Here is a 21,618-nt window from a genome sequence, read left to right on the forward strand (position 1 = left end):
TTTTGTAGATAATATGTGGCTCTCTTTGATGATACTGTTATGACCACCTCGAGTTGGATTTTTCGCGATAATCGCGGTGTTTCAAAGCAATCTTTCGTTTTTTTAAATATTATTTTATTTGTGCTACGCGATCAGTGGCAGCTCAAAAGCTACCTTTGCTCTCAATTTTAATTATGGCGTGTAGAGCGCGTCTCGTAGTACTAATCGAAAGTCCTCTATATGAATGTATTGACAATCTTATAATGCAACATTGTCGTAATTGAGAATATGTCTTAAGGAAATGTCTCCAGCGAGCAATTAAAACTCGCTATGTCAGCTTTCTCCTCGATGAAGCTGTCTCATTTCAGTTGAATAATTTCGACGTTTTCGAAAAAAGTGTCGACAGGTTGGATATACTCAATCTATTCGTTTGTGAAAGCAATTTGCCAAAGAGAACTTGTTTCTCCCAGAGCACACGCATGGGTTACAGATTTGCATTGAAACCGGTAACAAATAATATATGCCGGAATGTGTAAAATCGTTAAACGTATAATTTTTTTTACAAAATTACTTAAAATTGTTCAGGGATGATCTAAGAATCGAAAGTTATACTTTCGGAACATTACAAAAATTATTATGCAAACGCGCGAGCACATAAATGTTTCTTCTATTAAAAGTGGGTCTATTTCGATTAAATAATTATTATTTTAACTAAAAGAGTGAGCCGAGGATCTAAGGAACGAAGCTGCAGTTTAGACTCGTTAAAATTTATTTCAACTACATTGAAAATCCTGCGTGTGAATGAGATCTCGTGAGACCAGCATGCAAAAACGATAACACGATGCAAGAACCGAATAATCCATATCGATGGAATAATTTCGATTTCGAAGGTCGTCAATGCATACGAGTAAATTTCCGCGAACGGTACGCTTCATCAAGTATCTCTATCTGTTTATGTTTTCATAAATTGCTCTATGTATATGGACTAATCGCTTTTTGCATACTAAATCACCTATTTGGATATGTAACGCGTTTTTCGTTCTCCACGGTCGTTGCACTCCCTTCGTCTCCGTTGACGTTCACCATCCTCGCACTTTCCCTTGCGCGCTCAGTGTGTCGTTCAAGAAAGTTATATATTGACTTTCTTCGTCGTTCGCGATAGATAAAAACTAGTTTATCGTCTCGCCGATATCTCGTGCAGCCAAGCCGGGCGGAACGACGGATTTATACGCGAATGATTTGTTTAATCGGCTGGCGGCTTCTATTGGCGGATCTAGAGATCTACCGAAGCAAGAACATTACACATCCGAATATTTATGGAATCGTTGAATTTACAAATCTACGGATGGACTTGTAAGATACAGAAATTTCTTGTTGGCGAATTACTCTACACATAATTAAATTAAACACAACTTTACGAAATGTATCACATCAACGCACGCGTGAACGACTTACATTGGACGACCGGAACGAAGCGCTCTTTAAACACCAGATGAAATTTCAATACGGCGATAATCTGATATAAATCTTCGTTATATGTACAACAGAGAAGGGAGCCGTTCTCGCTAATGATACGCTATTATTTAAAGGCGAATAATCGATACACATTCGTAGACACATGCATGCATGTCGCGGGACATAATCTGAGCTTAGGGGCCGAGAGCGAGTATAGACGAGAAGGAGATAGAAAGAGAATCTCAACGTGGGATACAAACGGAGGATCGTTGCTCTGCTCTGCTCTCGTTTACGCGGGGTACGCACATACGTAAATTTCTACTTCCACGTTAACGACAAAGCTGTAAAAACTCTTGGAAATTCAGGGGAAAGATACTTGCTGCTCTCCCTTTACCAGTAGAACGGTGGCAACCGTTCCACCGTTTATCAAAGCTGATCGTTACAACGTTTTTCAGAGTTTCTCGAGCACGCACACCACGGCCTCTAACGTAATCATCTTTTTACATATTTTTTTCTTCCGAGAAAAAAATTCCCATATCGCCTTTCTTGATAAAGATATCTTTCATTCTCTTTCTCGAAGAAGTTTTCTTCATTTTTCTTTCCCTAATGAAAATTTCGTTCTCGTCTGTTGAAAAAAGTTTCTTCATCTCTTCCCCTTCGCCATCCTTTTCAAAAGAAGCTCTTCCTTCTAAGGGAGGCTTCTCCTCATTTCTTCCTTCTTCGCTTTTTCACGTCTCTAAAGCCCGTGGTGCTTCTCTCCGCTCGGAGTTTAATTTCCGACGAGACTGCGCAGTCTCGTGGCAAAGGATTATTTTCTTACAAGGGCAACCAGGCCGCGATTCAAGTGCGTCAATTTCGGTTTCATCGACAACTTGGTCGGAGCTGAGGAGGATTGCTGATGATTCCGATTTGCCGCCTGCTGCATTCCTTGCTGTTTCTTCTTCAACGATTCCTGCTTGGCACCTCTGCGTGAAAAATTATAATCGTTAATATTCTTTTCTTTTCAATTATTGTATTTTTTTATGTTACAATAATCTTGCAATAGAAATTTCGTAAAATTAAAAGATCAAGGTTTTCATTAATTTATTCACATATTATACCTACATTAAATCTGTAGATAAATTTTAATTAAAAAATTAATTGAAAAGAAAAAATAATAACTTTTTATGAAAGAATATAATAAAAGCCTTGGGGCTGCGCTTATAAATCTTAGGACTCACAAGTATCGAGTGAGATCTTCCACATCAACGAGCATCGAATCTTGCTCCATATGCAAATCGTCTCTCCTCAGAAGTCCTTCGACGAGCGCCTCGTTCAATGCAGCGATCCTCGCGTGCAAGTCGTTCGCTACCACTTGTAGCTGTGCGACGTTCAACTCCGTGAGAAGTACACGGGACAACCTGCGTCTGTCTTCTCCTAGCTGTACACCGACCTGAAAAACATCCAAGAGCTCGTTAAATCGAGAGATAAGAAATAAATAGATCCTGGGAAGAAAAACTAGGATCTCAGAACCAAATTGCTCAAGAACAGATTTTGAAAGTGTACTACAAAGTCGAAAGAATGCCAGCAGAAATATAATAGAATCTATTAACAGAAATGCATAATTGCAAATGGATTAAACTAAAAAAAAGCTACTGTTTCGTAGCCATTTAAATTACGTATTCCATTTAAATGTTTATTAAATAACAGATTCTGTTTTATTCCCGCATCGACAATCCGGAACGTTCATATGATTTTCTCTTTAATTGTGATCGATTTATAGAACTAACAAAATATATTCCTTTAATTTATAACGCACGCTGTCTTTGTCGACTTCCTCTACACAAAGTTCTTCTACTACAAGGGAAGTCTGTGTTTCCTAGACCATTATTAATCAACGAATCAGAGTTCCACCAACTTTTTCCAAGCTGCATCGCACCATCTCGGTGATGGGGCTCTGCTTCAACCTCTGCCTCTCTACTTCCATCTGCATGTGCGCCATTTCCTTGGCCTGTGCCAGGGCCATTCGCGCTTCAGTCTGCAGTCTGGCTTGCCGCGCGAAGAAGTCAGCCTCGTCGATCGGCGGTGTAGAGTTCGCGCCCGTGTCGAGTCTTAGAGACGGAAGACTCAACATCTGCGGCCTCGTTGGTGCCTGCTTACCGCCAAGTTGCTTTGAGCCGAGGGACGTGGGCGTGGGTCCGGGAGACATGTCATTCTCCGAACCCGGGGACTCGGTGTCCGACGATGTTTCATTCATGAAGCAGATCTGGAGGTTCATTCCTGCGCAGGGCATTCTTATGATGTCACCAGGCATTTAAACCATAACATATGTGAAGGAATTGAGCTAACGATTATCTCATTATTCGCTCCTATCAATGTAATAATAAGGAATATTAAGTACATGAGCACGTTTCCCTTATATACGCGGATAAAACTAAGGGAAAATTAAATCGCCGTACATATGTTATCAGCTATTGCAACTTGGTGAACTTTAAAGATGAACCATTCATGCACGTATACATTTATAATTATTGTCTGATACTAGTATAAGGAAATTAAAAATTTGTATCAGTACGGACCACTCTGGAGACGCGACTGGAGACTCGGCTTACGTCCACGTTCGGCGCGCAAATCCTCGGCATCAGGTCCCATCGCGAGTCTCCTCCTGATCTCCTCGCGATCGTTTCGTCGCTGCGAACACAAGAAAGACAATATATCAGTATTACATATTGTAGATGTTAGTCATGAACGCGAAATGCTTTACATGTTGAAGACTAATGATATTGCACAATTCAAAAGCCGAAAAACGCAACGTTGAAACGTTTGCACTTGGAAATTATGCTTTAAAACTTATCAAAATTTTAAGAACGGCTCTTCAGAAGGTCAATGCCTTCCTATAATATATGGATCTAGAAACTCGGAACTTGAATGCGTTCTAAATTCAATTTTTTTTAGTACCAGATCTAAAATTGAACAACACGACCCAGATAGCCAGTGTGAGCACAAGTTGCTTTCATATTGCTAACAAAAATGTTAGCATCTTGCTATGCATCTATTGTGCTGTTGTTTGCTGGCATTTGATGTTCAATATTTAAATTAATGGCAAAATTTTTCGTCACATAATGTTACAAATAATAGAGAAAGGCTTATCGTAAATTTTACGCACAGTAGAGAGCAAATAATCCTATCACGGTGAAATACAAACTTTAGTCAATAAATAGCAAATTTTGCTGTTCAGGGTATGATAGCAATTTTACGACAAAAGTGGAGCAAATCTTGTCGCACCAGTTGTGACTCAGCATCACATAAACTATTTATTTTCAAAGTTTTAGCCAATTACACCGAAATCCAATTTCCATAAGAACCGCGTGGAGCCCTTTAGATAACTTTCGGCGTTAAATGCCGTTATTCTCGCTAAACTTCCGCACACGTTCCCCTCGCACGTTTGCCGAATTAATTCACACCTGCGGATTAAATTCGCCTCGTACAACCCTGTCGAATCGCGTAATCAAATCTTCCCTCTCGTAATCAGGCCTTTCCGAATCCACTCCCTTCGTTTCTTTCGCTTCCTCGGTTTCCATCACCGGTTCCCGGGGCTTATCCGTTTCCGTGGTAGCTTCCTCTTCGTCATCTTGACGCCACTTTCACAAATTAACGCTTGTTACTTTCATGAAACGCGTAAATACACGCGGCGACACTACTTTATTCTCTTGCGAAGGGCGACAGACTTCCCGTAGATTCGAAAACGAATCGAATGCACTTTATGACAGTCGAAAACGGTAGAATCCAAATTTCTTAACACTTGAACATCATGGATTGCTACGAAAGCAATTCGGCTTTAGCTTTCATCAGGAATTTTAGATCCGAATTACAAATTGTTTAATAGATAATAGTTTCGTAGTGTGAGATAATTGCAGCAGGGGGACTTGCTTCTAAAATCCGCTTGTTCATTAGCACCGCGACTTCCACGTGACCCACTTTCACGCCTGCGTCGGTCCGGAACCGTACCGAATCGCGCGGTTCGCCGACCTTCCTGTTCGAGCGACAACACGAGCAGGAATCTGGAATTGTTAGGTCCGACACATCCAAGCCTGACAGCCAGATGTAATAACGTGGCCATTCCCTGCACCTGCGTCGGTCGCACGCGAACGGGACACGCACGAGGCCGATTGAGAAATGTGGTGATCCCTCATGCATCTTGCAATTGAATTCTGATGCGTTCCATTGTGTTTCCAAATCTCTCGTGATGTTAATTGTAACATTCTAAATAGCAGCTTCGAATCAATACATTTGACGTTAGATAGAGCACTTAAAAGCCGCTCGTAAAAGACGCTTTCGCTATTTAAAGTGTGGAAATTCAAGTAAGTATATCGCGATAATTGCTCGCTGCTGTGCAACAACGAACGTAAAAAACAAAAATATGATAACCAAGATTGACAGTTTTACTACACTGTTCGACAAAAAGCACACAAGAACGAGGGTAACCGGTTCTCAGTTTGTTTTTTAAATGCTGAATACGACCTCGTTTACTAAATTGTTCTATCACGCCGATTTTTTTCAACTAACGTAACAATTTTGTTTAAAAATAGAAACTCCTAACAATATACTTAATTTTGATGACAATAAAACTTTTTCAACACGTCACATATATTATAGTTATATTGTGCCAAAATATATTAAAAATAATCCTTTTTGTCAAAATACACCAAAATAGTTCTCTTTTGAAATTTTAACCGCAAATTCTTCAAAACTGTGACGTGGCAAATTAATTTAATAAAAGGGATCATATTCAATAATTCAAAAAGTAAACGGGAAACTATATATTACTTCCTTGTGCTAAAAAAATTGTATATCTTATTAGACAGTGTAATAAAATAAAATCATAATAGCAAATGATTAATTTTTGTTGAATTATGTTAAATAAAGTTCTACCATTCTCGACTGTCACAGCATTATTCTTAAAATTATACACAACATTAGTACGAATCAATTTTGAATCAATTGTTATTTCAGTACAAAATATCCTTTACTGGCATTGTTGTTCATTTGCTGTATGATAACATCGTATCAATCGACACAAATTAAGATAAAGAAGTAACTCAGGTGTCTTCCGAATAGTCGGCTTGAAAAATTTTGTGGAAAAGATTTGCGCCAAGAGGCGAAGTGCCAAGCCGCAAAGTGATTTCGTTGAACGTTTCAGTAGTTTAAAACGGGAGCAATCAATGCCGATCAATGTCACTTGGAGACGGTACGAATGAAACGCGATGAACGCGAGATGATTTTGCGCTCCCCAAGCCATGAAGCTCGGAGAGAATCTAATTGCTCCGATTTCAACGCGTCGGTTCGCCCCAGCGTTTACGTCACTTCGTATCCAAGTTACGTCGGATACGCGCTGTCGCCCTTCGTCCTTCGCATCCCTTACACAATCCAAGTCATCGTCGTAAGTGAACGTGTAGAGATCCGCGACGAATCTCGAGTCCTTTTTGTAATGCTTGCGCGACTTGTTGCTGCTGCCCATGATCGCGCACCTCCTGGCCGTGTTCACCTCCTTTTATCTTGGTGAACCGAGCAAAATTTATTCCAATCGGTTTTATCAGCAGTTCCTATCTCGCAGAGTTTCTTGCACCGTCCCTCCCTTTCCGCTCGCCTCGCGGACTCGCTTTCTCTCTTCCTGGCGCTGTCGCGAGCAGAACTGTGATCTAGAAAGGGAATCGCCGATCGGACTCGGTCGAGACCAAGGCTGTCGAGGTACAACCGACCCCGAGGACGAGTCACGAGACTTGTGCGCGCGCGAGACGAAGACGGCACGAGACTGCAAGGCGAGTCGAGCGAGGTCCTTCGTTAAGGTTTGCTGGCCGCGGAGGAGGCACTCAACGGCGATGGTGGTGGTGGTGCTGGCGATCGTGGAGGTGGCCCTGTCTACTGGAGCCTAGCATCTAGGAAGGCTTCTCACGGGGATTCTCGGTGAAAGTGCTGGACGAGAGTGTGTTGACTCGTGCGCCTGTCGGCCGCGTTTCCGAGTTCACAATTTGCTCCGGAAAATGGGTGGAGAACCTCCGTTCGAGACGCTCATAGCTTTCGGAATGAATGGTTTGATAGCGAAATACAGTCTCACGGTCCCGCGCAGGAAGAAAACTTTCAAACGCAAGGAAGTTGATGACCCAACATATCGCTTTTGCATTATATTGCATTTTCTGCTGCGTACGTACTATACGTTACATGTCTTTCGTAACTTATTGCTTGGTGTGCTTGGTAACTTGATAACTTGCTTGGTAACTTGACGAACTGAACGCCAGGACGTAAAACGTGAACACGCACTATTTGGAAAGCTTGAAAGATACGAAAGTGTGGCTACTTAAAGTAATCTCTACTCCAAAATGTAAAGTCACTAAAATTTCTTCTTCAAACTTGAGAAATACGAATGAGAATCTTATATATGCTCGAATAACGAGCTGTGGAGTTTAATTTACTAATTTAATAATATAACGACGATCAAAATTAATATATTAAAACTTCGCTATTCATTAATCATATAATAATATAAATAAAATTCGAGTCAATATAATTAAACCAACAGACTTCGAGCTGCCTTGAGATCGTCCCCAGCTTAAAAGATTTCGGGAAAATAACGAAAAAGATTCCGGCAAGATAAGATGAATAAGAATATAAAAACCTGTGTCCACAATGCTAGAACTTGGTCCAAGTTCTAGTTTCGAGAAATGTGTAGCCAATCAACTTGCAGCTATTCCATAAAAGCTGCAAGTTGATTGGCTACACACTTTACTAGAACTTGGACCAAGTTCTAGCACCGTCGACACGAGCCTTTACAGAAATAAAACTTTAAATAGGGATTTCATTTCATAGTAGATTATATTAACAAGTTAATATTAATTGTGTTTGTGTAAGGAGAGCGCGTGCAAATGAATTTTCAAATAATTTATCCCAAAAGCTTCCGATCGGTTTCGCTTATTCTCTTTGTGCACATTCCTGTAGAAACAATGTAAATAATTATGCAACCACGATGCATTTCGCCGTGTAACAATCGAGCACACGAAGTAGAAAGTTATGCATTCAATTTGCACAATTAAATTGTATTACAGCTGGAGGAGGAATGATCTGCCGCACGCAAAAGCGCTCCGAACTTATTACGCTATGCAAGCCGCAGCGTCAGTCGCGTCGTTGCAACAAAAAATCGTTAAATCATCTTCGGGGGGATCGTGCGTAAAGCGTTCCGGTTGACTGATCATGCGTGACTTCTGCCCTGTGCACGATTCAGCATTCGGAGCACGATGCTGCAACTCTCTCGAGACGGGCAAGAGTCAAAATCTGTCGTCGCGTCAAAACGAGAGCGCGCAAAGCAATCGGACGTTTCTCTCGCGCTGACAATGGAAAAGTTATGTATCGCGCGGACAATTTGTTTATTATACAATAAAGTCAATTCAGTAAGCGAGCAGAAATATAGACTTCAAGATATAATTCGATTTGTCGACTTCTATAACAATGTTTGAAAGCTTCGCTTCACTGACCCTTTATCAGCCACGATAATGAAATTGAAATTGTTTATTAGTTTCCATCGTTCCACGCACTCCGTCGCTCAAAACCATCGAAGCGTACAAGGTTTATCAGTCACGTGATATAAATTATCACGCCAGACGCTAAGTAATCAGACTCTTCTACATTTTTAATTGTTTGATTCAATGTTTGACGATCGGAGGAAACAAGAGGCATCCTGTATCAGGTCCGTTTTTAACTGTTTATTTTCTGAATTTACAACTACGGTCGAGAAAGGGCCAATTCAGACGCAATTCTTGTGGCTTTGTGGTTTCAGTTTCGCGTTCTCCGATTCTTTCGCGAGTGAGTTTCACTTTTCGTTGCAATTAACTCTTGAATTTCAGATTTAAATTACTAATATCTGTTCCTTATGAACATTAGTAGAATCTTTCAAGTATTGTCTCCACGAAATTCGGTGGCTCTGTCCATTCGGTTTACGCACACTCCTTCATGTTCGTTGGAGAACATTAAATTATTTGAACGTTATTTAAGGAATGTGCACCATAAAGGAAAGTCCCGTATTATGAGATAGGCTCCTAATATGAGACACCAGGTTTTCGACATCCAAATTCAATCACAAATCTTTTCTTGCAATGATTACACAATCTAAAATGAGTTTCCCCACTAAATAGATTTCACTCCAAGGACAATAAATTCGTGATGGAATCAATTATAGATAATGACTCAAAGCAGAGCCGAAGCGTGCGAATTGTACCTCCCTAAGGAATGTTGATTAAATATTGAATAAGATTGATTCGCGCAATACGAACGTTTTGACTCTAGAAGTCCACTTTTTGTAATTCACTCATTTTCAATTGTTCTCCCTGTTAATTGTTTCATCGTTAAATTCTGGTACACTGAACTGAAGAAGGAGAATTTCACTAAAGTGGCCTCTAAAAAAAATCCGAAGCGAGTCGTTTCCTCTGGCAGTCTTGTTACGTGTGTCTGCTGCAAGTTCTGGTATCAAATGAGACCTACATACGGTGTCCGCCTACTCACAGAGTCTCACAGCCCCCGCAAAATGCATTCGACGCAAACGCGAAACGATAGAATTGACTCTCTAACCGGTGTTTGCCGAACGTATTCAAGAGCTCACGATAACCAGATGGAATATTGGAACACGTTAAGTCGGATACACGTGTGTGAATGAACCGACGAAGGCTTTCATTGACCCGAGAGCTCGAGTTAATTTAAGAACTTATCTCTATATAAGAAAGGAAGTATTGAAAATCAATAGAATTGCATTACGTATCGGAGAGCGAATTAGTAGATAAATATACACAAAATCGTTCCCATTACAATATTATCTAAGAGCGTATAAGATGTAATACTTGAATAAAAAAAGAACGACTCGAGCTCAATATAACATTGTAAAAAAAGACGTAATGCTAAATTCAATAAGATTCCTGTATTGGCCCGTAATTCTATTACAATCCTCGTGTGTCACGTAAAAAATAATTGCCCTCTCCGAGAGGATTTCTGATAAGAGGACAAAAAGTATTCCTGACGTATTTAAACTTATCACAATCTTATGTAGTAAAAATATAAAATACTCAAGATTAAATCAGTAATTCCTATTCTCCTCTCTCGGATTAAGTAAGACTTGCTATATTTGAAATAAAAGTAACATGAATTTAAAATTATACACTCCTGTGTTTAAAATAAATCTTCCCTCAATGCGTTACGATGCGCACACTAACATCATTTGATTCTAGATTCACAAATTTCCATTGATAAGATTGAAATATTAATTGTCGCTACATCCCATTTTACGATAGGTCGAAGTGTAATAATAGGATCCAGAAATTTTTCTGTACGGGTGCTAATTAAAGCGTGATAAAGAAAGTTGATCACTCACCCGACGTTCCTCCTCACGCGCGGCTCTGAGATGCGACTCGATCGCGTCCAGGTCGATCTTTGGCATCGCGGTCTCGATGTTGTAAACGTCGAAACCACCTTTAACAGCACGCGAATGTCAAACGTGAGAACCTTTTAGAGCAACGTTGCGACGTGGCGAAGGCACGACCGAAACAGCCGAACGGAAACTTGCGAGTGTCGAGCCATCGCGTGCATGTAATCTCGAGTGGCCGGTCAAAAATTAAGATTTATCTTGGTTCAACCATGTATTTCTCAAGGATCGCAATCAATAAATATTGCATATGTATATCTTTATATAGCGTGTCTCAAATTTACTATTTGGTAGTCATTTTTTAATTAAAAATTCCACTATTTTTTGAAAGATTTGAATGTAACAAGAAATACTCAATTAATTTATTTTAATATAAATTTACCGCAGAAGACTTGACCAAACTTGGAGAATATTAAAGCTAAACTTAAGTATAGTTATTTAAAAAATGGCATTTTCAAGATGGTACTTGCGAAATTACTTATAATTACTGACTCGCAGTCATCACTGATAATGCAAGAGCAATTAGTTTTTTCATTACTGAAAAGCAAGTCGGTTAATTACCTGACTCGCCGTAGAGCAGTCCATAAAATGTTGCGCATATTCATTACAAAGAGTACGCTTTGCTCATAAAAATGTAAAAAATACATACATGGAAAATTGCAAATATATGTTGATAACATATCTACGTTTTCTAAGAGAAATCTGATCTACACAATTATTAATTATAATTTACACTAATAAAACGTTATTAAATGCAAAGATTTACATTAATATTCAAATTTCACAGTAAGACGCAAGTCACAGTTAACATTTAAAGACTAATTACAGGAGAATATCATAAATAATTAAACACAATATTAGTAGATAGTAAATGATACGTGATAACAAAAGGAGATGGAATCGGAAAGGAAAACTAGAGCAATGGGGTAAATGGAATGAGAGAAGTGACACGTTGAATATCTACCAGATCCATTATTGATGTCAACTCTGCGCTTGTCGGAACGCCTCTGAGAATTAGAGTTTCGCGACTGTTGCTGTTGCTGCTGCTGCTGACGGCGCTTGGCCTGGTTCTTGGCCATCTTCTCCTTCTTCCGAACATCGGCGCTGGATGCCTCCGGGAGCTCGCGGTCCAGCAGCTTGTTGGTGTCCACGTGGTCCTTGACGATCGAGGCGGGCCGCGGCTGGCGCATACTCTCGATCGACTCCATCGCGACCACGTCCGGTACCGGCTGGGCGTATTTCTCGAGATCGACGCCGATATCGCGGCCGATGCTCGACAGCAGATCGATCTCCTCCAGTTTCGTGTAGGTCGGCCGCTCCTCGGCGAAACCCTCGGAGTAGTCGCTGTTGCTCTCCGACTCGTCGTCGTCGGCCGAACCGCCGGTCGACGTCGTCGTCGTCACCGGCTGACGGTTGCCTATTTTGGACCGATCTGGGCGAGGCAGCTCCTTTGCCTCGCGTATTAGGTCGATGTGCTCCACCGCGACGTCCTCCGTCTGTGCTCCCGCACCGAAATCATTTTCGCGTTTAATCAACCGTGCACGAGAACGTCGCGAATAAGACAGGCGCGAGGCACCCAACGACAGGAAGTAGGATTAGTCGGGATAGTAATTGTCATGCAAATCAATTGCATAATAATATTAAAGGGGTCTCAGGGAAGGAAGCCGCGGAAATTGTGTATTCTATGATAATTAAGTATTAATTATGGATGAACAACTTAGTCGGCAACAGCGAGATTGAGGGATTAATAGAATTCAACGCCGCTTTAGTTTAGGTCATAGATAAATACAAGAGATTATTAAATGTCAGATGTTCTACCGTTATAATTAAATGTTAATTATAATACGGAATACAATTTGAAGACGTTAAATCAAGTCAAACTGAATCAAACGTTCACTCTAGATATTATTTAAAGTCATGTGTTTCACTTGGAAAAAATTCTTTATGCATAATTATATGTTTCACACGTAGGTTTTCTTTTTCTTGTATGTCTGTTCGCAAGAAAAAGAAAAAAGAAGACTAATTGTACAATATTTAAAATTATAAAATTATAATTACACAATGTTATGCATACAATCATAATTTACATTTATATACGATTATACGTGGGAAAATTTTCTCGTTTCCACAAACTTCATTTTTTAATGAAAGCAACAATGCGAAAATTATCTTTTTAATAACTTTTAATTCATTCTTTTTATTACTTTTCTTATATGCGAACAGAAAAGCATACTTTATACATAACTATACGTGAAAAAGTTCACCCAGGACCGGGTTTTACAAACGAATTGAGTAATCTTCATTCATTTTGAATTAACGACCTCTTGTAATTGCTACAAAAATAGTCTCTTAACTAACAATTAATTTAAATAAATCGCAGAAGATCACCTTTAAGCTCACCTCGCCGATCTCGCTGGTCTTTCCAGAGTCCAGGATCTCCTCGATCTCTGGGAACTGCAGGCTTTCGTTCACGCTGGTGGTCAACTCCACCAGCTCGACCTCGACCGGCACCTCCCTCTCACGTTTATCCTCGAAGGTCACCTGCGACAATTCGGAGGAGCGCTGGTCCACCTGGTCGGCCAGACCCTCCTCCCGCTCGTCCAGGAACGTCAGATGGGTCTCGGCCTCGACGATGCCGTTCACGACGACCTCCTCCGGCTCCGGCGAGAGCCTCTTTTCCTCGGACCTCGAGACCTCCACGCTCTTCACGTAGTTGATGCACTTTTCCGAAGGCGGCACCACCGCCTCGTACAGAGAGGTCACAGTCTGGAACACGAGAGAGACGAGAGCGGCATGATGATGTCACGAGCGGGAGCACGCTCGTAGGAGGACGCTCGATTATTTTTACGCGTTGATAACTCGCGCCGACTGTCGCCCGGTTTTGCCGGTGACAGGTTTGACTTACTCATCCCGGAACGGATTCGCGCGATTGTCGTCGCGTGCTTCGCAAACTGAATCGGTCCGATCCCTCCGTTGCTGACGAATGCCAACTCAAACGCTCTCTTTAGATCAATGGGGAAACAGATAAATTAATCGTTCATCGACGTTTCAATCTCTTCGTTAAAGCGGAAGGTTTCAGAATCGAAGAAAGTCCGGGATAAAAGAGGAAGTTATCTAGATTCGTGCACTGTTAAACAGACGCTCATCTGGCACTCGACATCTTCGGAATTCTTCGCTTTGAAAGGGGAATCTTGGAATTAAGAATCTCGATATGGAATCGAAGTTTTCACATCGAGATCACGTAGACGCACGACATAGTGGACGGTGCTCGGCTCGATCAGATTTTACATCGAAGACCGTCTTAAATGTATTTAAAAATACCATATGGAACATCTCATTGACTACGGAGTATCTTAAGACGATCTTAAATATAAGATCTGACTATGAATACCGCCCTGTAAGTCATTCCTGTCAGCGAAGTCTGAAGACTGCCCGTGACCAGATTTAAGATCTTCAATATAAGACTGGACTATGAATACCGTCCATTGTTAAATCTTGTATAATGTCGCTCGTATATACCCAGGCAGCCAAATCTACGCAAGCGGATTTCCAACAGTCTGCTATCAATTTTGATGGCAGAAAGGCAGCAGATCTGACACAGAATCTGTTCTATGTGATGACGTTACCAAACTACCGCCATAAACTGACAGAACCTGCTATCATGCTATGCCGATTGGTGGCAGAAACTCTACGGCCGCTAGCAGATCCTGCTACATGTAGTTTGGTTTCTGCCGCCAACATGCCATAAAGTCATCTCACAATCAGCATAGGCTCTGCCGACAGAATGCAAGCTTAATACAGTTATGGTTTCGTCGTGGAATTCTGACTAAATTTGCTGCCGAAAAAATCTGCCAGGACACTTTTAACATTTTGCTTACTGGGTGCAGACTTCCGAATCTGCCTTCCGGTCATCTTTGCGCTCCTCTCCGACGCGAACGTTTCTTCCAAGCTACAAGTACGGCCAATCCGTTCGGACGACGGATGTTACCTGTATATTGAACTTGGGCTTCTCGTAGAAGATCTTGCGGTCGTTGCGCTGGCCGCAGAGATGGTTGATGCTGTCGTCGATGTTGTTGTTGTACTCGTTGTCGTTCTCCGGCAACGGAGCCACCTCGTCGTGATGGTGGTGGAGCGGCGGATAATCGGAGCAGCTGTCGTGCTCGTCCTCGGTTAGGTCGGTGTCCGACAGCAGGGAAGGCGCCAGATGCTGGAAGCCGGGGTAGTTGGGGTTGACGATGCCGCGGCAGCCCGCCGGCAGGTTCCCTTCCTCGGACCAGTCGGACCACTCGGACGGCGTCAGCTCGCGCGACGAGTTCTCGTGCGGAGAGTTACGCCCTGCAACATTTCGCGGTTACACTCGCCTCAGCCTCGGCCGAATAATTGGACGTCGTAACCCGTGACTCATCGTCATCGTCGCGTCGCGCCGCTAGGCTCGTGCGCTCGCAGGGAATGCCGATCATCTCCTACGGCCCACCCGCGACACTTTGCGCACACATACGATGCCCGACACACGTCGTTAAGAATACCCTGCGTTCGGTCTTAACGGTTCTCCGTCTTGGAGAATTCTTGGTACCGTCGCTAGGTCTGTTGGTCGGATCAGTGATGAACCACTACTGGCTCTGGATCTTTGACTTCATACGCGATTACTTGTGCAAAGACTTGGCTGCGTAGACTCTTTCTATAAACTGCCCTTTGCATGGAACTTTGGTTTAGTGGGACAGATTAGCACGGTGGTTTATTATCAGCTGCTACGTAGCTCAAGTTTCCAATTATCGGCATATCGTAACGTTAATTCCATAGATTACTGACTCTAGAAATTGTACATTTTATAAATAATTGATCTCGAGTATTTCCGCGCCCTGCCTCGGCGCTGGTAATTTACGAATTTGGACCGCGTTCGTAGATAAAAAATTCTCGATATAAGCAATGTCGCGACTAGCGCGCGTCGCGGGCTAATTATCGCGAAAGTGTATCACATTTTGCGCGCGACACGATCGCGCGAGTGACTTTGGTTAAACTAAAAATCTCCAGCCTGCACTTTACGGGATGATGGTTAATGTCAAGGATGTGCGCGTTATTAATGGCAGCCAATGGAAAATATCGAAGTTCGCCTCACGAGCCTTGTCGCGCTTCTGCGACGAAACCTTCAACCGTCATTGTTTTCCAATAAAATGCCGGGCGTCGTGCATAGCGCGGCACTCGAGAGAAGCGTGACTAAAAAGTAGGCCAATCAATCGCTCGGAAGTGGCGATCTGCGAAACTATTATAATAGATTTAATGATTCAGGTGCGTCCGCGTTCCATTGTCTGGGTATGCTTTGGCAGATTCGTACGCGATTGACAAGGAAAATTCATTTGGAATCGCTTCGCCTATTCTTGTTATGCTTAGCCGAAATATTCTTTTTACGGACCTCGGCGTGATTCAATCGCACGGAGAAGACTCTTGCGTCTTCTCAACGCGATTCAATTGTGCATGGGATGATTCGGGGACGAAGGAGCTCACCTTCGTAATCGGCGAGGCTCTCGACGGAGCTGCTGCTTTGTATCCTCAGCTCGGTTAGATTGTTGTTTACGTTGGCGGATTGCTCTTCGACCGTGCCTAACAATACAGGTCTTTTACTTAAAAGTCATTGCCTCGCCTTCCTAAATCCTCTTTACCGCTCTACAGACTTTTCTCTCCCTCTTTTCTCTCCTCTGATGCGATTAAATTTAAATTATTGATACGCGATCCGAATCCGGCCGCATTGACGATACGCGTCAATCACACGAGTCATTTCGCGCGCGAGTGACTAACCGAGGCAGAATATAGTAAAGGGAAGTCCCCGTATGAAATAGGATTCTAACACGAGATAGTGGGTTTTTGACGTCCAAATTCAATCACAAATCTTTCTTCGCAACGATTACACGATCTAACAATCAATTTTCCATTAAACAGATTTCACTCCAAGGGTAATAGATTCATGGTGGACCCAACAGATGATGCCTATCTATCTCATATTAAGAGACTATCTCGTAATAGGGGACTGTCCTCTAGAAATGTCGACACGAGAGATGATCATTAAACGATATCTCACCGGAGGCATAATCGCCACTCTGATTCGATAATTGAATTATGAATCGCAAGTAAGAGAGTACGCGGAGAGAATTTTTGTTTTAATTTACCCACAACATGGCATCTTGAAGAACCTTATGAGAGCTTTTTGAAATTTTGCTAGTATAATTTCACTAGTATAATTGCTAGTGATAAGTACGGTAAAATTTCAACAAACTCTCAGAAAATTCTTCAAAAATCATGGTTGCCCCACGATCACGTGATTTTCAGGACGAATTTTAAAGAGAGAATTCTCTCCGTGTAACGTCGACACGAGAGATGATCAAAAGCGATATCTCGCCGGAGGCATAATCGCCACTCTGATTCGATAATTGAATGATGAATCGCAAGTAAGAGAATACACGGAGAGAATGTTTGTTTGATTTGCCCACAACATGGTAATTTGAAGAACTTTGTGAGAGCTTTTTGAAATTTTACCATTTTACTAGTAAAACGTATACTAAATATAATTACTAGTCAAATGTAAATTTCAACAAACTCTCAGAAAATTCTTCAAAAATCATGGTTGTGCCACGATCACGTGATTTTCAGGACGAATTTTAAAGAGAGAATTCTCTCCGTGTAACGTCAACACGAGAGATGATCAATAAGCGATATCTCGCCGGAGGCATAATCGCCACTCTGATTCGATAATTGAATTATGAATCGCAAGTAAGAGAGTACACGGAGAGAATTTTTTTTTAATTTGCCCACAACACGGTAATTTGAACAACTTTGTGAGAGCTTTTTGAAATTTTACCATTTTACTAGTAAAGCGTATACTAAATATAATTACTAGTCAAAAGTAAATTTCAACAAACTCTGAGAAAATTCTTCAAAAATCACGGTTGCCCCACGATTACGTGATTTTTCAGAATAAATTTGAGGGGAGAATTCTCCCCGCGTAGTTGCCTCGTATAGTACAAATTTAAAACGCAAAAGGAGCATCCAGAGAGGGTTCTCCTTAATCGATACGAGTTGGCGGACATGGCACACACCCTCGCGCACGCACAGCACATGGCACTCACCCTCGTAATTGGAGAGGCTCTCGACGGAGCTGCTCCTCCGTATCCTCGGCTCGGTGAGATTGTTGTTGACGTTGACGGGCCGCTGCTGCGTCGACGGGTTGTCGCGCGCGATCGCCAGCGAGGACCACGTGGTGGTGTCCTCGGCCAGCCGGAAGTCCGCCGACTCGTCGCCCGGATAGCCCGGCGCGGGACTCGCGGCCGGCTCCTGGGCCGCGTTCTCGTTGCGATCGCCGATCTCGCCGGCCTCGACGCTCCGGCTCGGGCTGTGCCTGCGGAGCTGGCTGCGTACGAGACCGAGAAATGAGTCCAGGTGGATCGATACTAGCGTTAGGTGTACCACTCGGGGCCCGCCGATGCCGAGGCGTGCATAGGCGGCAGCACGCCTACGGCCGCCGCGCGCGGACACGGATCAGACGTTTATATTTAGCGTAACTTATAAACTAGGAAATAATCAGGCAAAGATTATAGCGACTGACATTTGCGGCCTGCGCGACATCCGCGTGCGCGGCGCGGCCGTTACGTCAACTTGTTTCGCTCAAATGTACCGTGGCGAACAACGCGAATAGCAAAATATCGTCTCTCTGAGGAAGTACAAACGTGTTTGCTGATAAATCAGGCTGTTACTGATGTAACGGTAAAATAATAAACAAGAAAGTTTTTATTACTTGATAAATAACGGAGCTGTTCAGAGATGTTCTTCGGGCAAGGAAAGATTATGTCCTCAATTACGTATATATTAAAAAGACGATAAGGAACATGGATTATTTTTTAACAACTCAAGGTGCTTAAGATAGAAGGACACCTGTCACGAATTTCAGGGTTGAATCCGGACTTACAATTTTCGCAATAAATTCTTTACAGCGATTTTAACATGTTTATTGATATAAAAAATAAAATCGAGATTTAAAAAACCGAGTTAATTATTTTAAAATGGGGTAAAAAATTAAGTAAAAGAAAAACCGATAGTTTTGAATAGAAAATTGTTTTCAGCGATTTTGAAGGATAAAATGGTGTTGCTTTATGTTAATGTTTAAAGTGTCATAAAAATTAACAAAAATTTCAGGTACAGTTAGATTATTGTTACTTTGTAGATTAAAAGTGAGACTAACACAGGACATGGAATGGATACCCAATATTAATAAATTTGGTGTTGAATTTTCAGAGCCGTGCTTCAAATAAGCATCAAAATTACATTTTTTTATTTTGTCTACACGCTTGAAACTCAACATTCTGCGCAATTAATGGAGTAAAAAATTCATTTTTATGGAGTAAGCTTTTTACCGAGACTTTTTTTACTCATAGTTTCTATTTCTTTAACTACCTTTTAATCTCTAATTTAAAGTATTTACTGTTGCAACGAAAAGTCGTATTTTAAGATCGACGACTGACAACAGTTTACCGTGTTGGAAAAAACATAGAAAATTCGCACATTCAGAAACATTAGGCCTGTTTTCTGTTCCTACACTGGTGAACTAGTGCAATAAATTAGAATAAGACAAACATAGTTTTCCTCATTCTAGCTTACTGTACCAGTTCACCAGTGCAGGAACAGAAAACAAACCTAATGTTATCAGACTGCCAAGACCCAGCCCGACCGAAAAACTGGCATCCTCTCCAATTAATTGCATCAGATTCATATCAGTCCTACTTCACTTATCATTGTTCAGAGCGCTCGAGGTAACCCAGATAGCGACGCGTGTCTAAGGCCCGGTTTTTCATTTTCTGGTTAACCACACCAAAAAGATCTGATAGATTCAACCAGTCGTCTGTTAGAAAACGAACGAATCAGAATTCCTTTAGGATTTACCATGAAAGGTATTTCATAACCAGAAGTTTGCTAGACTTCACTACACACCTGATAAATCCTAAAGAAATTCTGATTCGTCCATTTTTTTAACAGACAGACTGGTTGAATCTATCAGATTTTTTTCCAGTGCGGTTAACTGCCAATCGAAGGTTAATTGATTCTCTGCCTCTTCCTAGATAACAAAATAGAACAAGATAAGGAGTTGACTGGACTCTGGTTAACAGTTAACCGACGTTTGTCAAGCTGGCCCTAAAAGACAACTTGACGCCGTCTCGAAGATGTCTTTTGGACACGCATGCTGTCTGGGTAAAGTGGGCATTTTACTAGGGGTCAAAATTACCGTAGCGCGTTACAAGCAACGTGCCGTGAGAGCTCGTTGTGAAAAACAACATTGACATCTAAAAACGGGCGCTGACGTAACGGCCACTAAAACCGGCGCTTGCGAAAACGCATTACGTAATACGAGGAGAACAAAGTGGCGGCTCGCCGCGGACCGGCGGCGCTCGCATTTCCGTTTCCCGGCGCCTCGATCAGAACGATCATTATCTACGCACGTGATCGCCGGTCCGGCCGGCCTCCAATTAACCCCTTACCCGGGCGCTCCCCCTCCCCTAATCCCACCTCGTCGTCGGGAATTACTTACTTGTTGTTCAGTCCACCGGGATGCAGCGGCACCGGGACCGAGACGGACTCCCTGAGCCGCATATCGATTGGTCCTCGTCTGAAAAAGGAACGCGTGCTGGCTTAATTCCACCGTGTCCTCCGCGACAGATGGACAGACGGAGAAAGGGATGAATCTTCGCGCGCGCACTTTACGGGTGTCGATCACTAGTCACCCTTCTCTCGAGGGACGGAAAAAGAGTGAGAGCCAGAGAAAGAGAGAGGGAGAGAGAGAGAGAGAGAGAGAGCGACGAAAAGCGCGCGCGCTCGAAAGCGGAAATCCTTGGCGAGGAGCACCGAAGAGCCGCCGATCGGCCGCGAGACGAGCAGCGGAGCCGCGGGAATCGATCGTACGACACACGCTCGGGCAGTCCGACCGGCATTCCGAGCAGGGCTGCCGAGGGTAAATGGGAATGGGACTCACCGTCCGCCATGTTGTAGCCGTGCGCAAGGGTGCTCGCGTTCAGCCCCGCGGTTTATCGACTCGCGACCGACACCCTCGTTTCGCCATCCCACCCCCACCCTCTGCCGCGACTATCTACGTGTTCGCCAACCCCCTCCCCCGCTGCCGCCTCAGGGCTGGTTACGCGCGTCCGAGCACCCGGGGACCTGGCCCTCTCTCTCTCCCCCCGCACCCTCGCCCCTACCTGATTTTACGAGGGTGAAACTCCGAAACTAAGCTCTGATTAACTTAATCGGCGATTAACTCGTCAGGTGACACCTTGCGGTCTCTTAAACGATGGAGCGGTTAATGTTTTTTGCCGCTCGACACGTGGAAGAGAAAAGATTGGATTAGAGACAGCGAATTGTGCAGGTGGAAATTTTATACTGCGGGCAATTCCGCCGGTTCGACTAAGGCCCGGTTTCGCCGAACGTCGCTTAACTTTGATCTTAGTTTCGTTCACGTTTGTCTCTTGCTAAAGTAACAGTTGGAAAGAGACAACGAATGAATTAAGCTAAGCTTAAAGTTAATCGGAGTTGGTTAAAGTGGCCCCAAGCGCCGATTAAGTTAAACGGAGTTAAAATCGTTCTAATATCCATTTCTGTCGATGTAAATTAACTTTAATTTCGGTTTAACTTGCTTTTTATGTTTTGCCAAGTTTTGGAACTAGGTGAGGATAAAAGAAAAACAATTAAACCGAGATTAATAGCGTTTTCGA

General features: G+C 42.6%; 1 protein-coding gene across 3 annotated transcripts in view; it reads right to left on the reverse strand.

Annotated features, from left to right (window-relative positions):
- Positions 1-655: 655 nt before the first annotated feature.
- LOC105559478 overlaps positions 656-21,618 on the reverse strand; it is a 26,882-nt gene continuing 5,919 nt past the window's right edge. Inside the window, exons 1-12 of one of the 3 annotated variants that reach the window (XM_012007786.1) lie at positions 20,883-20,923; positions 20,442-20,519; positions 17,992-18,272; positions 16,376-16,471; positions 14,862-15,208; positions 13,274-13,639; positions 11,838-12,369; positions 10,823-10,920; positions 3,993-4,104; positions 3,332-3,693; positions 2,655-2,866; positions 656-2,399 (exon numbers count right to left, since the gene is read on the reverse strand). In XM_012007786.1, coding sequence (XP_011863176.1) covers positions 2,243-2,399; positions 2,655-2,866; positions 3,332-3,693; positions 3,993-4,104; positions 10,823-10,920; positions 11,838-12,369; positions 13,274-13,639; positions 14,862-15,208; positions 16,376-16,471; positions 17,992-18,272; positions 20,442-20,503 — 2,625 coding nt within the window. In that variant the 5' untranslated portion in view covers positions 20,504-20,519; positions 20,883-20,923 and the 3' untranslated portion in view covers positions 656-2,242. Of the gene's footprint in view, positions 2,400-2,654; positions 2,867-3,331; positions 3,694-3,992; positions 4,105-10,822; positions 10,921-11,837; positions 12,370-13,261; positions 13,640-14,861; positions 15,209-16,375; positions 16,472-17,991; positions 18,273-20,441; positions 20,520-20,882; positions 20,924-21,618 lie in introns of those variants that run through there. The other 2 variants (XM_012007783.1, XM_012007785.1) reach the window with 2 other exon arrangements.

This window comes from Vollenhovia emeryi, unplaced genomic scaffold (genome assembly GCF_000949405.1).
Source record: "Vollenhovia emeryi isolate VEMERY1.0 unplaced genomic scaffold, V.emery_V1.0 DF939268.1, whole genome shotgun sequence".
Taxonomy (NCBI): Eukaryota; Metazoa; Arthropoda; class Insecta; order Hymenoptera; family Formicidae; genus Vollenhovia; species Vollenhovia emeryi.